Below are 21,969 nucleotides of genomic sequence, written 5' to 3'. Positions count from 1 at the left end.
AAACTGTGAAGTTTGAAGGAAGTAAGTTTACCCGATCGCGAAGATATAAATTTTCAAAAATCAAAATGTATCTTGTATGAAAACATTCGTCGAAGGCATCTCTTGCCTACGAGCAAAGGTTTTTCTTAGAAAATTCACACTTTTCAAAAATGATATTTTCGCGAGTTCTGAACTTATATTTCCTAAAACTTCGGTTTTACTAATGTAAAAAATCAACTTCATACAAGTTCGTTTTAATATTGTAGCACAATCACTCATAGAACAACCATCTGCAATAAAATGTATTTATTAAAGCCATTTTTATAAATTAAGTATAAATTATTACATATAAGAGATGATTTATATTTCAAAATAAATATACTGTTATCACCTATAACTTTTTTTGATAAATATCACAATGTTGTTAATATTTCAATTCCATTTTGCGTTAAATAAAGAAAACATCTTACTCCTTTTACGACTGAATTAATAATAAATAAAGTTTTCGTACGAATATTACGAGAAAAAAACTGCTAGTGTTCACTCATCACACATCAGACGTTTAATGGAGTGTAAGTGATGTAAAATGAAGAAAAATGTAATGAAAGGTTCTGTTATTTAAACTTTTTATGACATTAGAGATAATAAATATTGATAGTGTTTTCAATTTAATATTTTAGCAAATCACGCAGCTGTTAAAATTTATCGAGCAAAAAAGGGCCGCAAAAAAGGCAATTGTGTATGTAACTTGAATATATAATACCTAATAAAAAGGTCGTACGAGGCTGGTACTTGAATATTTGCCTTGCTTTAGACACTATTGAACGCGAGCATCTGCTAAAATGTTCACCGTACGACAGGGTTTGAAGTTTGAAAGATTGGCCATTCCATGCTTTCTTCTCGCAAACGGCAGATGTGACCACGTTTTTGTCACTTTTCTCGGTTTAAATCCCTTTTATTAACTAATCTCACCACAAAAGATAAATGTCCTTTATTTATTTATTTATTTATTATTTTTAGCTTGAGATTTCTTTGGTGGTTTTTCAAAATTTCCGATTTGTTTTTCGATTTTCGAAGTCAGAAGCTGAGAGTTTAGAATGAGAGCACTAAAAACCTAGTTGAAAAACTGACTTTCGACCTATTTCCCCCAACTAATTATAATTTTCATTTTGGTTAATTTATATCAACTGCACGATAATCCATCACTTCCACGTTCTTCTTCGCTTCTACTTGTTCTCTGCGCATGTCTAGAGCTACACGAAACCGTTGGCCGGATTTTTTCACCAGTTAGGTGACACTTGATTCCAGTAGACCCGGCTCCACAATCGCAGAAAAATCTAAAAGAAAACGAATAGATAAAATTTTATAAGGAATATTCAATATCCAAATTTTACGAAAGATTTATAGACCAAACTTCGTGACAGTGGAAATTCATTGTACGCATATAACGTGACGTGACGTTATATCGAACGTTTTGATTGGATGAGCCGTAATCTTGTGCGCTGTGATTGGTCCAAGGAATGTCGTCGATTCCATACCGTAACGTTCTGTTTCACAGTCATACTATTAACATAAATAATGCCACTGGACTGTGTTTTAGGATGTTTGCACGTGACGTTATCGTCGCCATGTTGGAGGTAAAAGCAAAAGATTTTTATTAGGCTCCTTACCTGTCATGTCTGACGAAGCTAACGTTGTGTCCTTGATGGCATTTGTTCACACAGCTGACACAGATAGCAAAGCCGTCAGACGTCCCACACGTATTACACCTAAGATGGAACAACGCATTATTATCATTGAGTTGTATGTTTTATTATCAAAATATTGTGATTACATGGCTTCACATGGCTCAGTGCTCAACGAGATGAGCCGACCAGAGAGATCATGGGAATCGAGGATGGTGTAGGGGTAGAGCACTTGCTTTCCATTTTTGGACTCGGCTTTACATGTGATCAAATTATGTTGGGTCTTCCTTGAGGATTTTTCTCCAGGTTATCTGGTTTCCGTCCCTCGCTCCATAAAAACGCAACACGCTGAATTCCAGTTCGACCTTTTATTATCTGTTACTTTTATTTAAACACGAGTTACGTACTGCGCATGCTCAAAATCTTATTTCCGCAGATTTATATTCAAGCTGAATCAAATAATCAGCCAGAAGTAAGGATATGAATTTGAGTCAAATCAACGTTAATCCTAGACCTCTTGCATGTCACGTCAAAGCAGCTCGATCTGGGGGACAAAACAAAAGAATTCCAATCTCCTGAGAATTGGAACCTATTGTATTGTCCCCAAAATTGAGCTGCATTCCAAAGTACTGCAAGGGGTCTATGTTTGCCAAGGGTATCAAGGATACTTACTTGTAGAAATCGTGCATTGGGTAGCAGGAATTACCAGAAACTTGAAAAAGGCACAGCCCAACATCTACAGCATCCTTGACTTCACCTCTATTGCCGTAGACTTTATTATCTGACACACAAACAACAGAAAACATATAAATAAATAAATAACCCCTCATTCTACTTGGACGTACTCAATCTCTTTGCAATCGCTTTCGGAACTTTCCTTCGTGATATCTGACTAAGAAAGTTTGATAGAAAAGCCAACTCACTGATCCAAACTATGGTGTCAACATGAATGATTGACGCTAGTCTATTGCAAACTACACGACTCGATTTGTGTCTGGGGTGGCCGCGTAGTAATGCAAACGGCGGTAAGCATGGAAACGAGTGTAAATGTTTTCTAAATACGTACTTTTAAGCTTTGGTTTGACGCCAGTGGCGAGACAAATGCCATCAAAACGATTGTTAAAAACTTCGTTGTCTTCCAGCACACCTCCTATGAGAAAAGAAATCAATTAGATCAAACAAGGTAAAACTATTTCCTTTGTTTCCAAATATCAAATTAGAACTGACTTAAGATTCTATGGTTTCCTTTTTGACGTCAAACAAGGCTATCGTATAATTGATTTTCTATGTACCAGGAAGTTTTTGGTAAACAACAGCCCCAATAAACACCTTGCATGTGACGTCAAAGCAGCTCAGTTTGGAGGACAAAACAAAAACAATTTCAATCTTCTGAGAATTGAAAACCTATTATTTTGCCCTCCGAACAAGCCTGAAGCAAGATGACGTTTTACCCCCGTCTCTAGACCATAATCCTTTTCCCACTGCTTTTGTTTTTTAATTATGACTATTGTTCCTGTATTCTCTAAGGAATCAAAAATTTTAATATGAAAGAATTTTAAAAACTATTATGGTATAGAGTCGGGGGTAAAACGTCATCTCGCTTCAGGCTTATTGAGCTTCATTCTGACGTGCTACAAGGGGTCTATTACATTGCTTCATAGCACGCGCCTCGAATCGTCCTTCGCAAGGAAGTAAAGTTTTGACGGACGTCAATCAAGGCGTTTCCATGACATTCCATAAGCACGTGCCCTTGAAAAATGTGTATTCCGACAATGTCATGTAAACACTTTCATTGTCCAACAAAACCCTATTTTAACGCAACAGCAAATTGCACGACTTCTCGCGTGTGAATGGGAAGCAATGTTTGTTATTTTGAGAAAAGTGGTTTTTCTATTACCAGGTCGAAATGACATGAGAATGCCTTGTTTTACGAAAATAAATAGGCTTAAAATAAATGTAAAAGACTATCTGTACTTGTGTACGTTAATATGATCATCTTTGTGCCGCTAGTAAAATCTACACAGACTTAAAAGATCCAAGGTGATCTTGCACAAGTTAAGACAAGCACAAAGAACAAACCTGCATTGTTCGTGATCTCAATTCCAGCGGCGCCTCCGTCGTAAACTCTGTTGTTTCTGAGCACAGGGAAGCTCGAGGTACTAATCAGCACACCTGACGAAAGAAATGAAACATTAAAGCTATTTTCTTTCTTGTGAGACCTTAGAAGAATACAGTAGATAGCTAGACTAACCTTTGAATTCAAAAAGTAAAATAAGTAAAATTCTCGTGAAAAACTAAAGTATTGTATTACACACACAGTTGTAACTAGAGACCGCTAGTCATTAACATTTCAAAAACTCGGACTATTACCTGTTAAGTTGTTTCTAAAAATTTCATTTTCTTCTAAAACACCTGGAGAGCAAACGAAGAGGTTTATGATTTTAGTATTGGCAATAAATGAATATAGCAAAAGACAGGGCAGACAGACAGGCATGTAGGGAAGGAGGCAGGAAAGAAAAGAAAGGGAGTGGAAAGGGAGTGGAAGAGAAGGAAAGAGTAATGTAAAAAGAAAAAAATTGAAGGAAGGGAAAGGCATGAAAGAAAAGAAAGGAAAAGGTTGAAGATGCAGTAGTACTAATCAATGAATATATCAGACAGAGCAGACAGGCAGGCAGGTAGGATAGGTGGCAGGAAAGAAAAGGAGCGAAGGTAAAGGCAAAGGCAAGGGCAAGGGCAAGGGCAAGGGCAAGGGCAGAGGCAGAGGCAGAGGCAGAGGCAGAGGCAGAGGCAGAGGCAGAGGCAGAGGCAGAGGCAGAGGCAGAGGCAGAGGCAGAGGCAGAGGCAGAGGCAGAGGCAGAGGCAGAGGCAGAGGCAGAGGCAGAGGCAGAGGCAGAGGCAAAGGCAAGGACAGGACTATGGAATGTTAGACATTTTCTAAGAAAATCTCTTTTCAGTCCTACCACATGTGACCCACGAATGTAAGAAACCTACCTTTTCCACCGTTAAAGATACAGACACCCCCTTCACGTCCATCATGAATCTTATTCTTCCTCAGTACAGGATTGCTGTCAGTCTTGATCCACACACCGGCCATTGCGTTATCGAAAATTTCGTTCTCCTCGAGTAAACCCATTCCTGTAATCAAGCACATCAAAGAACATTTATTAGAATAAAACAAACATACACAAACAAACATAAAATCTCATAATGGATGGGAAAGATGAAATGATTTTTTTTTCGTATTTATTTTGTCCACTCATGCTTTGCGCGCCGCAATCACCTCTCAGCTTGCGTACATAATGTACCGGTGGCTCAATCGCAAGCATATTCACCTTCGTTGTAGACGAGAACACCACCGTTTTGTCCTCCCCATATTTTGTTTCGTCGAATTAAGGGATTGCTGTTTGAACTGAAACGAAAAATACATCAAAATGCTTATTAAATAGACCTCTAAAACAAAGAATCTTATTCTCAAGAGAATGCGCACTTGATCATTTCATCATGAAAAATGCGCGTTATAAGTATTAAAATTATTATCATTATTATAATGACAAATGGTCTGTAATAAAAAAACAACACCATTGTTGAATAAAATTGAATAAACCTAACGATGGCTATAGGCCCCTTGCACTGAGTCCCTAGAGGAATTGTTCTGGGGGACGAAAACAATGGATTTTCTTTTGCATAAGAAAAGACGGCCTATTGTTTGTCCCCCAGAACAATTCCTCTAGGAATTCAATGCAAGGGGTCCTATAGACTCCTTGCATGTGACGTCAAAGCAGCTCAATTCTGAGTACCAAACAAATAAATTTCAATCTCCTGAGAATTGGAAACCCTGGAATTATGTCCTCCTAAATCGAGCTTCATTCTGATCGAGCTACAAGGGTATATTAGGAATTTAGCATATACCAACCTGTGTACTTCCTAAGAACGCGCGCGCTCATTGCTTAATTGGAGGTGAATATTATACGATATTCACCTCTGAATCTCGGAATATTGAGTCGGCAACAAAATGGCATCTGCCGGCAATCGTTTTGCTACAATTTCAATTACTCGCGTCTCGGTAAATATTCCCCGATATTCACTTCGCCTTCGGCGAATAATTGCTAAATGTCAAGCGTGGATAACATATAAAAAACCAATATTTTTCCTTAAAGTCTTACCGTATCTGTATTCCAGAGTATTTATGGTTGAATATCTCGTTTTCTTCTAGCGTTCCACATCCCCCGTCATAGAAATACACCCCAACCTAACACAAATAACAATATTCAGGTCAATAACAATAGTTGCCACTAGCAACAAAATAAAATTGTTTTAGAACCTTAATAGTCCTCTTCACAGTTCCCTGCGCCATCTTGAAACGTAGCCGTGCCTTTTCATCGAAGCGAGACGAACGGTGAGCTTGCAATGATAGAGACACGTGAATAATTGTCCAAGGCTGTTTAAAAAAGGTCTCTATCATTGCAAGCTCACCGTTCGTCTGGCTTCGATGCAAAGGCACGGCTACCTTTCAAGATGGCGCAGGTAACTGTGAAGGAGACTATTGAAAAAATACTTTTTATAGTTAATTTATTAAATTATTGAAATTTAATAAATTATTAATGAAATATTTATTTATAAATTCATAAACATAACTTAATAAATTATTATTTATAGATTTAATAATTAAATTTCTTTCATTAAAAAAACCCATTTTTATAATTGAGAAGGTTTACGTGAGCTTAGTTTTATAATAGTGAATCAGTTATTTAGGCATAGCAGTTTTCCAAGTTTAATTAATGTCTTTAATTAAAGGTGTTTATTTTTGGTTTTATGTAAAAGTTAATATGTTTAGTTTTAGTTTATGACAGGTTTATGTTGGTTTATATGATTGTGGTTTATTATATTGGTGATGGATTTAGTGTGATGTGGGTAAGTAGTGGTACGTTTAACACCGTAAAGTAAAAATAGAAGAAAAAGAGATTGAAAGAGATTGAGAAAGAGATTGAAAGAGGAAGAAAGGAAAGAGAGAGGGAAAGAGAGAGAGAGAGAGAAAGGGAGGAAGGGAGGGAGGGACGGCAAGGGAGGGGAAAAGGAGAAGGAAGGACAAGAGGAAAGAGGATTCGGGAAGAGGAAGGACAAGAGGAAACCTCAAGGATATTCTCATGTTTTCCCTCCCTTTTTTTTTACTTAACGGTGTAAAAATTCCCATCCATCTCTTTACCCCCATTTTACACAGACACAGTTCAAACTAGTTTAACTTCTAGTCGTCTAATGTTATCTTGAACTAACGTTTTATGATTTAGCTTTTAGTTTGAAGTCCAGTCGAGTCTCTGTAGCTCTTTAGATTCTGAAAAGTAATTTAGAACAGATTAAGTTGCGTGCGGGTTGAAGGAGAAAAGCAGATGAAAGAGTATACTGAACCACGAGATCCTGGACTAGTAATTCCTGTCACGTGATTATATGGTAATGAGATGACGTATAGACAAAGAAATTAGCATGCCGTGGTCACGTGTGCGGTGTAGCAGATTTTGTAAGAGAAATAAACAAAGGATTTGGCTGTCAAGTGGTTTTCTGTGGTTTGCATGTTAAAGGCTCGTGATTGGCTGGTCACGATTTGGTTGCTTGCTTTTGATTGGATTAAAACAGAAGCCATATAAGAAATATCACGCTTGTCATGTTATTACTTCAAGGGAGTATTAGATTTAGAAATAAATACGGCGTAGTGAAGTTAGAGTCAATTAGTGCATTCTTTACTTTACCGTTGTTATTTGTGAATATTTAGACACTGATACGAGGCTAAGCCTGAGTAAATGAGTCTGTAATCAAGGAAGACAGCGGTAATTTGGATCTCGGTCTATTGAAGAAACAGCAGTATTTTGACAAAAGTGACGAAAGGGCACATTAGAAAATTAGTCCTCTACACTCTTCTTTTTCTTTGTTTTACTGCGATTGGCAAATTACACGACCTTTTTGACAATCTAATGATGTCCTTTCGATGGACGGCAGCGAAAAATGTTTATATATTAAGTACAATTTAGGTGATAACTAAATTTATTTTAAACGAGTCTAGCAAAGGAGTGACAGGCTGGCTTACCTTAGATGAGTAAATTGTTTATATTTAGGCAAAATGATTTATTCAGTTTATTATATTTTTAAAATTAATGTTTAAAATTTGGTTTATTGAGACACGAAAGTTAGTGGAACTTTTAGCTTGTGTGTTAAGTTTTTTCCCACTTTAGACAACGTGTACATTCTCTTGAGGATAAGATTATTTGTTTCAGTTGTATCCATATTCATGTGTCTTCTCAAGAGCAACCGTTAAACAAAGAAATGATATTCTAGGGAATGAAAAGTGGTCTGATATGGGAAAAAATTACGTCCAAGCTAGAAAGGTCTGCTGGTTTAAAAAGTCAGAGCCGATTTTTTTCCACAAAGTACAGTAATTGCGTTCTGATATTACTTATTGCTATTGCTTCCTCTGTTATTGTCGATCATAGTGATTTTAGTTCCTCTTCTACTAAATGACCACCATCACACACTCCCTACCCTCCCCCCAGTAATTAAACAAATGAATGCTAACTATGACGACTGTTCAGCGGGGAGGAAGGGGAGGGGGGAATTTCCCGCTTCTTCTCCCCCTTTTTTTTCAGTTAGGAAAGAGAGGGCTACTTTTCACCGCAAATCCAGAAAGAACGAAAAGGAAAAAGGAAAAGGAAAGGAAAACGTGTAACGAAAGAAAAGAAAAGAAAGAAAAAATGAATGAAAAACGAATGAAAAAGAAAGAAAGGAAAGAGAAGGGAAGGAAAGGGAAATGACCTATATGGTACTACATGGATATATTTTATATTAATTCCTTGATGTCCCCCATGGAGTTAAGTTTGCCTTAAAAGAAAAAAGAAAAAAAGTCGTCAAACCTGTTTTCCGCTGTGTATTCGGTTGTATCTGAGCGTTGGAGAACTCCCTGCAAAATACAAAAATATCGTTACATATTTTCACTAAAGTGACACTGGTATCTGGTCACAAGTGCTGAAAATGTATTTTCTTTAAAAGAATTGCACATAAACAGGCTGAATTGCACTGTGCACGTACGAGAGCTTAAATGCGCACCAACCGTCAAACTACTGACTCGCAAAACGTAAACGTGGCATGAAATGAGAACAATATTAACCCAAGCTTGAGGTCTGAGAGATGAGGCGGTAAGCCGTGTGGGATGGGCTCGGAAATCATATAAGAACATGCGTAATGGTAAATACAAGGCTCGTAATTCCCTATTACGCATGTTCTTACAGGCTTGAGGTCTGTTTACTACAGTCAAAAAATGGGAGGGGAGGAAGGGGGCATTTTCAATAAGGTGTAACACGTTTTGCTTTTTTAGTTCATATTTATTCCTTTTCGAGTTAGATATTATTTTCCTTACCTGTCGTGATCCAAACTCCCGCTAATGTGTTACTAAAGATTTCATTTTCTTCTATCAAACCCTGGCCACCCTCATGCTGCAATAAAAAAAAAGAACAGACACTCGATAAAAACTCTCTGGCCTTAAAACAATTGTTTCAAATCGAGGCATTGGGGTCAATACAAAAAAACCGTCTAAAATGCAACGATTGTTTGAAGGCTATAAAGTGTAACTCTAATATGTTCTATTAGCAAGGTTGAGGAAAAAACCTGGGTCGGCTTGGCATTGAGTGTATTTTGGGGCTGTCTCAAGGGACATATTTCCAAAACGGCGTCTCTTTCGCCCCCTAGAACTACCCCAAAATGCACTGCAATGCCAAGTATACTTAGCTTTTTCCTTATTCTTGCAATGGCTATAGACCTCAACATGATGACGTTTTCGTACGCTGGAGTCGAGAGTGTAAGGAAGCCTGTCAAAAACAGAGCTTGGGCTTCCTGTGATCTCATAGGTCGATCTCTTGTCACTATTAAAGTTTTTCACTACTTACGATATATATTCCTCCATGTAAACCACTGTGTATTCTATTACATCGAACGATTGGGTTACTCTTGGTTCGAATTTGGATACCAGCCAGAGCATTATCTATGAAAAGGAGATATAGATATTAGAAGCAAGTTCAACAACGATATGGTTCAAAATAGGGACATGATCTTATTGATTTAGATGCATGGTGGGTATGCCAAATACCTCCGCCCCCACCCCACCCCTCCCAGAGTCCTGTTGAAATGTTCAATACTTGGTGACTGTAAAGACTAGAGAATTTTAAATTGACTTTTTTTCTCCCCGCAAACGGCAAACGTGAGCACGTTTTCATAGTTTTCCTGTATTTTACTTTACCTTTTACAAACCTTCTCACCAAGCGCAAATACTCTTTTGTTTTTCTACTACTTGGACTTTTTTTGCGATTCTTTTTCAGTAATTTAAAAGAATTTTTTACTGGTTAACTGACGTTTCACGTTTGCCGTGAACGAAAAATCTAAAACTCTCTACTATCTCTATACACAAACACGTTATTTAGCATACATGTAAACAGACAATACATATATGTTATTTACCGGCCAGGAGGTCCGGATAGGGAAAAACTGTGCCCGAGGTCTTGAATATACGGACCGAGGCCGCTAGGCCGAGGTCCGTGTTCAAAACCGAGGGCACAGTTTTTCCCTATCCGGACCGACTATAGGACGGTAAATAACTTATTTATTTTTTTCCCGTATTTTTTTTACTTGTTTTGGTAATCGTTTTGTGTTGTCGTTTAGCGGCAAAGGATACCGGACCGCGCGCGCGGGCAGATACTTACAAAATACCGCCCGCTCAAACAGCCAATCAGAACGCACGATTTTTTAGGATACCGGACCGGAAAAAAATAAATTCATTTCTGTGATTTCAATTTTAGTTTTGGAGATATTTGAGGACAAAGGATATAATTTCAGAGGTGGTGGGTACCCGCCCACCCCTCCCTTGTAAATCGAGTCCCATATGATAATATATTTTGACCTTGACCATGTTAACCTCCCCTCTGACCAGTTTTTGACTTGCTGGTTCTTTCAATGGTTCTTTTTATTTCATGACAAGACAAATTTCAGAACTAACTTACCGTGAATATTATTACTCTCTATAAGACCTCTTCCTTCTCCAAACACATAAATTCCTACCAATCAATAAAGGGCACGTGTGAAATATTGAGAAAATCAAGATAAACTTTTGAAAATGAATATACACCGTTCTCATGATGGCTGACGAGTCACCCAGTCATTAGCAAGACTGCTCATTCAGAAGAACAAAACAAAAGGTCAATTTCTATACTTTTCTTCTATAAACGCCTTTCATGTACTTTTATATCTTTTATTCTCTACTTTCACATCCCCATAATACTTTGCGTACTTTGGGGGGATAACCAGAGGGTAAAAACCCACTTATTTTGCTGAAGGCTGGTCAGACAATGTTGAAAATACCTTGTTTGGTATCCAAAAATAAAATGAAAAGTAAAAAAAAAAAAAAAAAACAGAAAAAAACAGAAAAAGATAGAAGCTTGAAGACGTTTAAGGTAAATTTTAAACGTTTTTTCGTAAGTCAATACATTTTCTGTAAGACTAAAACTCTTGATGATCCGTATCAGTATTGCACAGATAAAAGCAGGTATAGTATAAATTCAATTAAGAAACCTTTCAATTTAGGGACAGTTTTTTGATTGGTTACCCCCAAAGCCGCAAGGCATTATGGGGATGTGAAAGTAGAGAATTGTGAACTAATGACCGGGGGAACTCGTTTTCGTGCACTTGACAGCCATTATGAGAACACGTGACGTCTATAGCTTTTTCCAAATTAACATAATTTCGAAACCATTCCTACCTCCTTGTTGGCCATCAAAAATTTCATTATTCCTGAAAATATACAACAACAACAAAATCGTTATCTTACTTAGTCATACGGGGAGTCGTTTCCGGATCTCCATAGCTTTCTCCGTAGCCAGAGGCTAATGCTAAAATGTACGACACACGCCACCACAATTCTTATCTCAAATGTTTTTTTTTTGTGGAAGTAAGAAAACTGAAAAACGCCCTTGTTGTATAGAAGAGAAAAACCCTGCGGTCGTCACATGTGCATTGAGTTTGTTTGATGTGTTGTTCTCTCCTATGCTACGAGGGTCTTCTTCGGGTTCTCCGGTTTCCTCCCTCCGTAAAAATCAACATGCGAGTTGAGCAATGTGTGCATAGAATATTAAATGTAGTGGTAGTGCGTGTGATTGAAAAGTGTCCCAAATTAGTGCGAAAGAACTAGAACGACTAGACACTTAAATAAACTTTTTTATTTTTTATTTTTTGCCCCTCCCTCTTCCTCCGACACCCCTTCCCGCCTGCAAACATGTTACAAGTGGTACAGGATTTTTAATTTATTTTGAAAATAAATATATACATAAAAAGGAAGAAGTATTTACTTTATTGTTGGGTTGCTTTGTGATGTGATCCAGATTCCTGCGTACTTGTTTGAGTGGATCTTATTCTCTAGAAATTCTCCTCGAGCCTTGAAAAGAACGTTAAGTGTTAGATAAAAACATCCATCCTCTCCACTTAATACAAGGGATGAATGCAAAAAGGAGTGAAAGAAACTGGAGATAACGTGAACAATGAATGCAAATATTAATGATCAAATTCACCATTTTCCATACATCGGTTCACTGGTCAAAAACAAAGTGTTCAGTCGAGGTTGCAAGGTTCAAATTTGAATAATCCTTTGAAAGTACCTTGGGGCGTCGCTTGGGCGCTTTGTGTTTGACCAGTGAACGAATGTATGGAAAATGGTGAATGAATAAATCACTGAATAGGGTCAACTCTAGCCTCGGTGAATGAGTGAATGAATGTCTGAATGAAAGAAAGAATAAATGGATCAATGGAAATGGGTTAGTAAATAGGAATGTATGGAAGGATAAATGGGATGAATGGATGGATGGGATTGCATGGAATGAATGATGGATAGATGGGACGGGATGGGATGGGATGAATGATGGATAGATGGGATAGGATGGGATGAATGATGGATAGATGGGATGGGATGGGATGAATGATGGATAGATGGGATGGGATGGGATGAATGATGGATAGATGGGATGGGATGGGATGGAATGTACCCGTTTACTTACATCATCATGACAATAAATGCCTCCCGTCATTCCATGGTGTATGATACACCCAACAACAGTAGGATTGGCCCACGAACGTACTTCAAACCCTGCTATACGGTTATGGTGGACGTCATTTTTCTCGTAGTAACCCTATGGATTAAGCATTCGATTATTTTAATCCAGAATAAACCTCTTTCTATCGGGGGTAATGCTTTCCCATTTTCAGATCACGTGTCATTCCCTTGAGAATAAGATTCGTTTTTTGAGTTGTTTCCATATTCCTGTGTCTTCTCATGTGCAACCGTTAAACAAAGAAATGATACTCTGGAGAATGACACGTGGTCTGCAATGGAAAATTACGCCTAAGCTGAATAGATATATTCTTCATTGTTCAACAGTGAATAATTCGGTCCAATAAGGTCTCTATCATTGCAAGCTCGCCGTTCGTCTCGCTTCGACGCAAAGGCACGGCTACCTTTCAAGATGGCGCAGGGAACTGCGAAAAGGACTATTCAGTTTCTAAACCTTTCGAAACAGATCGCCTGCAACCGCCATGGCTATTGTTTTCTTGTGGTACAGTATCAGGATATCTTCGAGATCCCTTTACGCGGGAAAAAGTTTCGCGCTGCCTTTTCAATATTATTATATGAAAGTATACATTTCCTGAAAACTAAATAAACGCTGTTTTTAAAAGTCAATTTAGAGTTGTCTGTTTTGGAACACCAAAAAAGGTTTTTTTATTGGGTTTCTCCAATAAAAATTGCGCAAAATTGAGAAATAAAAATTGCGTCTTTAAAACTTCTGTAAAATTTATCTATATAAGTGTAAAGATACTGACCATTCCTTGATCGAAGATAAAAAATCCAACATCTCTTCCATGGTGGATGTGGTTACGTCTCATGATGGGATTGGCGTGACTTCGAACCCAAACTCCTGCTAGCTTTGTGTTAGTTATCTCACAGTCTTCGTACAATCCCTAAATGAAAGAAATTGGTATTAGATGTTTTGAAGCGTGCACGTGAGCGCACACGCACATGAGCACTCATGCACGTGATCACTCATGCACGTGATCAAGCACGCGCTTTCTGCTTTTCTTTACGCGTCTTTAGTGCTTTCTACGAATCGATAAAGAAAGTCCAAGAATTGAACCTGAGATCCCAAATGTGAGTGCACTACTAATGCCCATAGGCAATTTTTGGGGCAATTAGAGGTGCGACTTTTAAGGTATTTTGAAATATTTAATAAATGTTGCCTTAGACTATTAAAGATCAAACGTCGAACTTTACACGGGCTGAACCTAATGGAATCAAAGAAGACCGTCTCCATTGTTTCGATTTTTTCGGTTCGGCTCATGTGAAGCTCGACGTTTGACCTGAGCCTTAGGCTTCTAAAAAGACATTTTTCCAGGAAATCTTGGTGCCCGGAATTAAGTTAATCCTTTAACATTCTTGAACATGACCAAAATCGCTGCAAAAAACCCACCTCAACTCGCTGCAAAAATCCCCTTGACACTTCCCTTCCCTTGATTTCCTTATAGATAGATATCTACGGGAATGTAACATACCTGAGCGTTATCGGTCACAAATATTCCTACATTTTCTGAATCAGAAATGTTGCAGTTGGATACGACAGGCCGGGTGCCCTTACCATGAACGTATACTGTTGCTCCAGCTATGGGATACAGAGGTAAAAAGAAGGTTAATAGAGAGTTTTAGATTTACGTTCACGGCAAACGTGAAACGTCAGTTGACCATTTAAAAATTATTCTAAGTAGCTTAAAAAGAATCGCAAAAAAGTCCAAATAGTAGAAAAACAAAAGAATATTTGTCTTTGGTGAGAAGTTTTGTAAAAGGTAAAGTAAAATACAGGAAAACGATGAAAACGTGGTCACGTTTGCCGTTTGCGGGGAGAAAAAAAAGTCAATCTAAAACTCTCTAATATTTGCTTTATTTTCTCCCTCTGTGCTCTGTTTTAAGGCTATTTAAAACCATTGCAGGCAGCACACCAACTAACCAAGCTCTCTTGTTTCTTAAAACAAGTGTGTGGGGTCACTGACAATGCCACTTACCATGCGACAGGCTTGTTAGCTTGCAGTGAAATACTAGAGGGCTGCACTCTCCACTGATTTCTATACAGCCATTCTTACTGTACTGGGATGATGGGTTGACAGTGTGCTATGGAAATATACGAAATAACAAATGAATGAATGAATAAATGAATGGATGGATGAATAAATGGGTGCATTGGTGAGTGATTGAATGAAAAAATGATCCAAATGATCCATCAAAGCATCAATCTGTCCACCGATCCCTACTTCATATTTATCCTTCCATTTATCCCATGCATGCATCCATTCATTCACCCATCCTTCCATCCATTTGTCCATCATCCATCCCTCTTTTCATTCCATCCCTTTGTATCCATCCATCTCTCTTCCATTTCATCCTTCCCATCCACTCTTCTTATCCATTCACTATCCCATCGATTTGTACACCAATCTTTCTCTAATTCCAATCCATCATTCTCATCCATTTTTCCATCCATCCATCCCTCTTTTCATCCCATCCATTTGTATCCATCCTTCTCTCTTCCCATTTCATCCTTCCCATCCATTCTTCTTATCCATTCACTATCCTCCCATCCATTTGTACACAAATCTTTCTCTCTTTCCAATTCATCATTCCCATCCATTTTTCCATCCATCCATCTCTCTTTCATTCCTAACTATCCACGATTTCTTCATTACCTAATCCATCCCTCTGCCTTCCTTTTTTCCAACAAGGTAGCAACAAGCCAAAACTCATGGTATAATCATCCTGATTCAATATTATTCATTACATTGGAAATGTAACAATACGCTGGGACCATAGAGGTGTTCTATTAATTCGTGCACTCATTTACCTTGACAGTAACATGCTCTAAGAGTGCTTCTCTTGCACCCATTTCAAAGCTGACTGTTGTGGTCAAACAGCTCTCTATCTGCACTGCACTAACATCACCAAATGCTACCCCAATGATCGCTACAGGTTTGCCGATGATCAAAGATTCTTGGTAAACACCAGCATGAACCATGATAAAGCTTTTGTCAGGGGCAGAATTGATGGCTTCTTGTATTGACTGGTGATGCTGAAAAAAAATTAAAATAAGGAATAGCACACAGAATCAGTATAATACAACAATTAATTAATTATTAATAATGGATATATATTGCTTTTTTCCCATTATTTTACACTACATCATTCCTGGAATCGGCATCGCATGCAAGCAGAGTCTAAGGCTACTCCCTAGCTTGTTTTTTTACCCCTTGATGAGAGATAACACTGCTTAAACTGACTTAGATCTGCACAAAGGATGTTTGAGGACTTGATCTGTTGAGTTAGCCAGTGAGCTAACTTAGAACATGCAACCCAGAGGTGAATTCAGGGTTGGATCTAAAAGTTAGCTGTGCCCTGACTTAGATTAGCCCTGAGGTTGTTTCAGGGTTTAATCTGTGAGTTAGCCATGCCCTGACTTAGAGCAGCCCAGAGGTGGCCGGTTTCAAGGTTGGATCTGTGAGTTGGCCATGCCCTGACCTTGATCAGCCCAGAGGTTGTTTCAAGGTTGGATCTGTGAGTTAGCCATGCCCTGACTTTGAATAGTCAAAAGGTGGTTTTTTGCTAATACCTTATTATTATTCTTTCTATACATTTTACTTGTTGTCTTCTCATGATAGACATGGTGTACATTGCGTAGCATTTTGAAGCTCTCCTTCCAACATGACACTGATTCAGGCTCTTTTGTAACTATCAATCCATCTTTTGTTTTTACGAATGGCTTATCCATGTCAAATACTCTAAAGTAAAGCTGTTTCCTGATGAATTAAAAAAATAAATGGTCATAAGAAGAGATAGCTTGCTAAAAACTAGTGCGAGCTGCGTCGGTGTTTCTAATGAAACAGTTATGATAAGAGGGTCAATTATACACCGTGAAAAGATCAAAAAACTTACTGGCCCTCTAACTGGGATTCTACAGTACCAAATTAGAGATCAATATAATTATTCATGCTCATGAAAGAGGATTTGACTTACCACAGAGATTCATCTCGGCATATAGCTGCAAATCTGGAACAAACTTGGGCCACTCTACAAAGATCAGTAGCTTGAAGAAATGAGAATATCTGGAGTAACAGTTCATCTGGAGCAGCTTTGACGTAGCACTGGCCTGAAGGAATAAATCACCTTACCTTAGACAATGAATTAAAATTAAAATGTGACTATAATATATATAAATACTGGCTGAGTAGGTAAACTTTCAAGACTAATGGACAACTTTGACAATGTGGCGGCCATCTTGAATTACAGGGCATTGTTGGTCATCCAGGGGGCAAACGTACAAAGCTTTGTGATTGATGTCGATTGACATTAACAGTTCACAACAAAACAATTTAGCAAGAGATGAATTAAAGGAATCATGCATTCTAATTGGCTGTGTGAGCAGGTGGTATTTTCTTATCTCTGACCACAGTCCGATATTCTGGAATATTGGATAAAAGCTATAAAACAAAAAGAATAGGACGTTTGCTTGCATATGATGGCGTCATTGACCTCTACTACCAGACACACTTGCACACTTTCTTTTGTTGAGCTAATTAGCACCAATTGTCTTACTATTCTCATGAGGAGATACAAATTTAAATAAGAGAGAAAATTGGTGAAGCATTATGGTAGTGAGTCAAATGACACTATCATGCAAACGTCCTATTGCAAAACAAGCAAAAAACGAATAGGGAAAAAGGAAATAACTTATGACCCTGAGGTCTTTAAAATAAAAAATGTGGAAATCCCCCCCCCCCCAATAATATCCAGTTCTCCCAGATGGATCATAAATAAGTACATAAATATCTTTCATTTGTCTAGTCGTTCTAGCACTTTCGCACTAATTGGGGACACTTAATCGCTCACACACACTACCACTTCATTCAATATTCTATGCACACATCGCTCAACTCACATGTTGATTTTTATGGAGGGAGGAAACCGTAGAACCCAGAGAAAAACCCTTGTGGCAAGGGAGAGAACGTAACACATCAAACAAACTCAATTCACATGGCGACCGCATGGCTCGAACCAGCGACCTGACCCATTGGACTCAGCAGTGAAAGACGACACATTAGCCACTGAAAGCCACCCATGCTACCCTACATCTTTCATTTTTTCCATTTTCTCCTCTCTCTTCTCCTCTATTTCTATAATTATTTTAAGTGGTATTTCAGGGCACAAAACTAATGCTCACAAGATGCAAGCGAAATTTTGTATTTAGTGAGTAATTATTTATTCCTGCCCTGCATTTTATTAAAGTCAATGCAACAATGAATAAAAGAATGTTAACTTAAAATGCTGGTATATATTTAACGCTTATTTACTGGGACTGAGGGAAACAGTATGTTTTGTGGCCCTGAGACCGCTGATGTTTCACGAGGCCAAGCCGAGGAAAACATCAGCGGTCAAGGGACCACAAAACATACTGCTTTCCCTGAGGTTCCAGTAAATAAGTGCTTTATTATCATACCAAGTGTCAAAGAGAACAAAACAAAAATGGAGAAATGAATAAGATTTTAAATGTTTTTAATACACAACTCCGAAGACTCCATGTTTAATCTGATGTTTTCTGAATTTTGCAAACGAGCTCTCAAATGTGTTGCTTTCTGGTTTCCGGTTTTTATATTTTTTCGATCCATGACTTCCAGTTTTGTTATTCCCGGTCCATAACATAATATTCCCCTTCCAGAATGGTCGCAGGAAACAGTTGAATTTCTTCATGTTCACGTGACACACTCTCGACCGATAGAAATTGAGGAAAATGGAACTTTGACACTTGGTATATAATAAAGGATATTATATGCTTTAAGGGTTAAATGATGGGGTTTTTTTTCTGCAGTACTCCTTATTAAATAATAATAAGGCAGACAAACAAAACAGAAGCCAAAATAAAAATTTGCATTTTTAAAATGCTTGTAACTTATATGCTTTTTAATAAAACAATATAAGCAAATAGCTTAAGTCTGCTGGTGCAGTGATATATAACCATGGATTTCTTTATTATTAATATCCCTTTATATAGTGTAAGCCTTTTAATGTCAAAAAAAGAAACATATATAAATACATATTGATCTTTTGTGTTGTTTGTTTTTTGTCAATATCAAGAAATGTTCCCTCATTTCGTATATCATTATAATTATTCCTTTGTCTGGGATCATGAATCCTTAATTTTTCAGGCCAAATTCAATGGTATAAGATGGAGAATAACTAGAGCCGTTAGATATTTCAAACCATTTAGTATTCTAACAACATGGAAACAAAAAAATACCTATTTTGTCATTTAGAATTCAAACTACTTAATCCAGGGAGTGGTTGTGTATTAGGTTATTGTCCTTGTAATTTGCAAATATGCTTTACACCTGCTTTTATGATTTTTGCATAGCTTAAAACAGTTAAAAAGACAGATTTAGTGGTTGGGATATGTTTTCCAGCAATTAACACCCTAAAACCATGTGTGATAAAACACTATAAGAGAGAAACTCGGCCTTTTTGTAAGTCTTTTTTGGGGTAAACATCTTTTTTTCAGGAGATAGAATTCTTTGTTTGATATTAGTATATTGATTATCGAGAAAAGAGGATTAAAAAGCTTGATTTCAAGGGCGTGACCGGCTTCATAAAAAAATGAAAACCTTAACATGTGTAGTAACATTCGTTTAGACAAGTTTCAACGCGAAAAACGTGTGGCCATATGAAAGTTAATGTACCGTAACATTACCAAACAAACCAAGTGTGTGGTCGTCTTTCACCATCTTTCGTTCTTCTCCAAGCTTAAACCCATAATTTCATTACAGAATAATTTATCGCTATTTTAGTAACGAATTGTGGGATGATTTTTAAGGTCTCATCTTTTTAAATCTCATAACTTCTAGCTACCGCTACGTATTTTTAGGAAAGAAAAGAAGTCAGCAAATCGTGACTTCGGCACGTGGCCTCCATTGAATTGAGTTGCAACAAAAGAAGTGAAAAACAAAGATGACTAAACTATGTCTGATTTTTAAAACTCGCATCGTTTTAGCTCCTCAAACCCTGTCTGCATGTAGAAAAATAAATATGCTTACCATTTAGCAAGGGTTTGCAGTTGAAAAGCGTCGTAATCTTACGTAGTTTACACGAAGAGCCTTCCAAAGGTTTTTGAAAGTTGACAGTTTTGTAAAGATGTGGCTGAACTTTTTCCCTAGAAAAAATAAGAAAAACTATCGTAAGATCTAAAGATTGACAACAATAAAATAAAATTCTAAACAATATTTTTCTAAGAATAACTGTAAGATCTACAAAAAAATTAATCAATAATAAAGAAAAAATAATATACACGCAGAATTTTTAATTGGCCGGCTTGCAAATGTTTTGGATATTTTTAGGATTCAATATTGAGCGTAGAAATCTTACTTACATTCCAGATTTTCGTAGATTTTTAGAAGTTTTCCTTGTTTTTCTTACTTTCCCCTGTTGAACCTTAGATACGCTTTCTTTTTTCTCCGATACTGGATAAAAACACAAAAATTGAATCAGGTATAGATACTTCCGTTTTGAGCCAACAAAGGGCAGCAAAGTTCGTTGCGAAGAACACCTGAAAGAAAACTCGAAAATGTTCCCGAAAACATCAACTTACCATGGCTACACTTCAGTGCCTTTGAAGACAAGGATCTTAACTTGGTGTTTCGGTAGAAATCGGTGCAAAGACGGGATTTTTTGGGGCAAGACATGGCAAAAAAAGGAGATCAAAGTCTGTTCAGTCCAGCTGTTAGTTGGCTTTTATCTTCGATGTTTTCATTCGACATAAACTGACGAAAACCCTTTCATCGTTTTTCGACCAATCAGATTTACAGGAGAAAACAATGAGTCAAGGTTTGAGCCAATCAGCGTTAAGGACAATGTCAGAGCAAAAGCCGCAAAATTCGAACTGCACAGGTGTTCAAAAGGTTTTTTCTCCTTTAAATTTAAGAGTCACTTTATTTCTTCTCATATTCCATTAATTTGACCAAAATTTAAATCTCTCGGAGTAAAAAATGAAATACATAAATGCAAAAACTATCTAAAAATGAAAGAGACTTTTTTTGACACTTTTTTGAAAGATTTAGAATGCTTAATGTAGTCAAAATATATGAGCAAAAAAAAAAAAAAAAAAAAAAATCACGAAATAATTCAAATGTATTCATAGTTCAAAAAGTTTTTAAACTTAAGTGCCTTTAAAAATATCACTTTCTTCTGTATTTAATACAACAATATAGACTTAAAAAGTGCATATTTATTGACATATTATCTGTCATTGTCAAAATAATTTTAACAAAAACTGAGACATTTTTCACAAAGGAAGCCAAAATGCGTAGTTAAAAAATGAGAAAATTTCGAGGAATTGTTTTTTTTAAATTATTGGAATAAGTCTTAGTGCTCTATAAAACAAACTTCCCCTAGTGCTTTAAGTACTGATAAGGTTTACTTCAAGCTTTACTTAAAATGTAAATTCAAAACAGGAAATGAAAAAAAATTCAATATGAATACATCAAATGAATATAGATTTTCACAAATTTCTGTTTATAAATCCAAAGTAAAATGTAAAAAAAAAAAAAAAGAATAGTGGCTACAAATTAGCTTTAAGAGAATGGCTTTGTGCTCTAAATGAATATAAATAAAAAATCAGAACTGGAGTTTTAATAAATGCTTTAATTCTTTATAATTATTGTACAGTAAATTAATTTATATTCTGGATAAATTATTGGTTACGAGTAGTAGTATAGGGAATGGGGGTTCCAGCGCAATCTCAACACGGGGTAAGACCCGCGTCAAAAATCCACCTACGGACGACCCCCACTCCAAGTGTGGTTGAGGGTAACAGCGCACTTAAATATGTTAGTCTATATATGGAGTGCGAAGAATGTAAAGAGTTCGTTAACGACTTTTGCATAATTTGTCTAAGACCTAAAGTTATCGTACCTAAGCCAGAACCCTTTTGGTGTTGTGGTAAGAAAATGCAAATAGAAGACGACACGTCAGCACAGTGTTACGAGTGTGGTAAGAATATTCGTAATGCCGTACCAAATGCTACCAGAGAGCAGTATTACGCCAATGGAGGTCGTAAGAAAACGCCATATAAGAGATTAAAATACTTCAGGGACTGGATGAGTCATATCCAAGGTTTACATCCGATATATTTAAGCGACGAAGTAAAGAAGA

General features: G+C 37.1%; 1 protein-coding gene across 1 annotated transcript; it reads right to left on the bottom strand.

The window, feature by feature from the left end:
* Positions 1–270: 270 nt before the first annotated feature.
* On the bottom strand, positions 271–20,553 carry LOC116306080 (uncharacterized). The gene is made up of 25 exons (XM_031716114.2): positions 20,408–20,553; positions 20,189–20,279; positions 19,857–19,972; positions 16,789–16,921; positions 16,385–16,571; positions 15,623–15,847; positions 14,790–14,895; positions 14,286–14,392; positions 13,560–13,697; positions 12,740–12,871; positions 12,038–12,123; positions 11,452–11,483; positions 10,697–10,750; positions 9,590–9,684; positions 9,064–9,139; positions 8,561–8,607; positions 5,828–5,913; positions 4,997–5,073; positions 4,656–4,799; positions 4,035–4,076; positions 3,744–3,836; positions 2,731–2,814; positions 2,337–2,445; positions 1,650–1,748; positions 271–1,316 (listed from the first exon to the last, which is right to left on the bottom strand). Exons 1-25 carry the CDS (start codon positions 20,499–20,501, stop codon positions 1,163–1,165), a joined length of 2,607 nt encoding a protein of 868 aa, XP_031571974.2. The 5' UTR covers positions 20,502–20,553; the 3' UTR covers positions 271–1,162.
* Positions 20,554–21,969: the final 1,416 nt, after the last annotated feature.

Source organism: Actinia tenebrosa, unplaced genomic scaffold (assembly GCF_029948245.1).
Source record: "Actinia tenebrosa isolate PJP-AT-01 unplaced genomic scaffold, QUT_ActTen_1.0 PGA_scaffold4__44_contigs__length_22323623, whole genome shotgun sequence".
Taxonomy (NCBI): domain Eukaryota; kingdom Metazoa; phylum Cnidaria; class Anthozoa; order Actiniaria; family Actiniidae; genus Actinia; species Actinia tenebrosa.
This window is presented reverse-complemented; position numbering and strand designations above follow the sequence as displayed.

Coding starts and splice junctions, on each gene's coding strand:
- LOC116306080 (XM_031716114.2), bottom strand. CDS start 20,501: ATGTCTTGCCCCAAAAAATCCCGTCTTTGCACCGATTTCTACCGAAAC. Junction 9,140..9,589: donor TACATGGAGGAATATATATC/GTAAGTAGTGAA, acceptor TTTTTATTGCAG/CATGAGGGTGGCCAGGGTTT. Junction 8,608..9,063: donor GGGAGTTTGGATCACGACAG/GTAAGGAAAATA, acceptor TGTATTTTGCAG/GGAGTTCTCCAACGCTCAGA.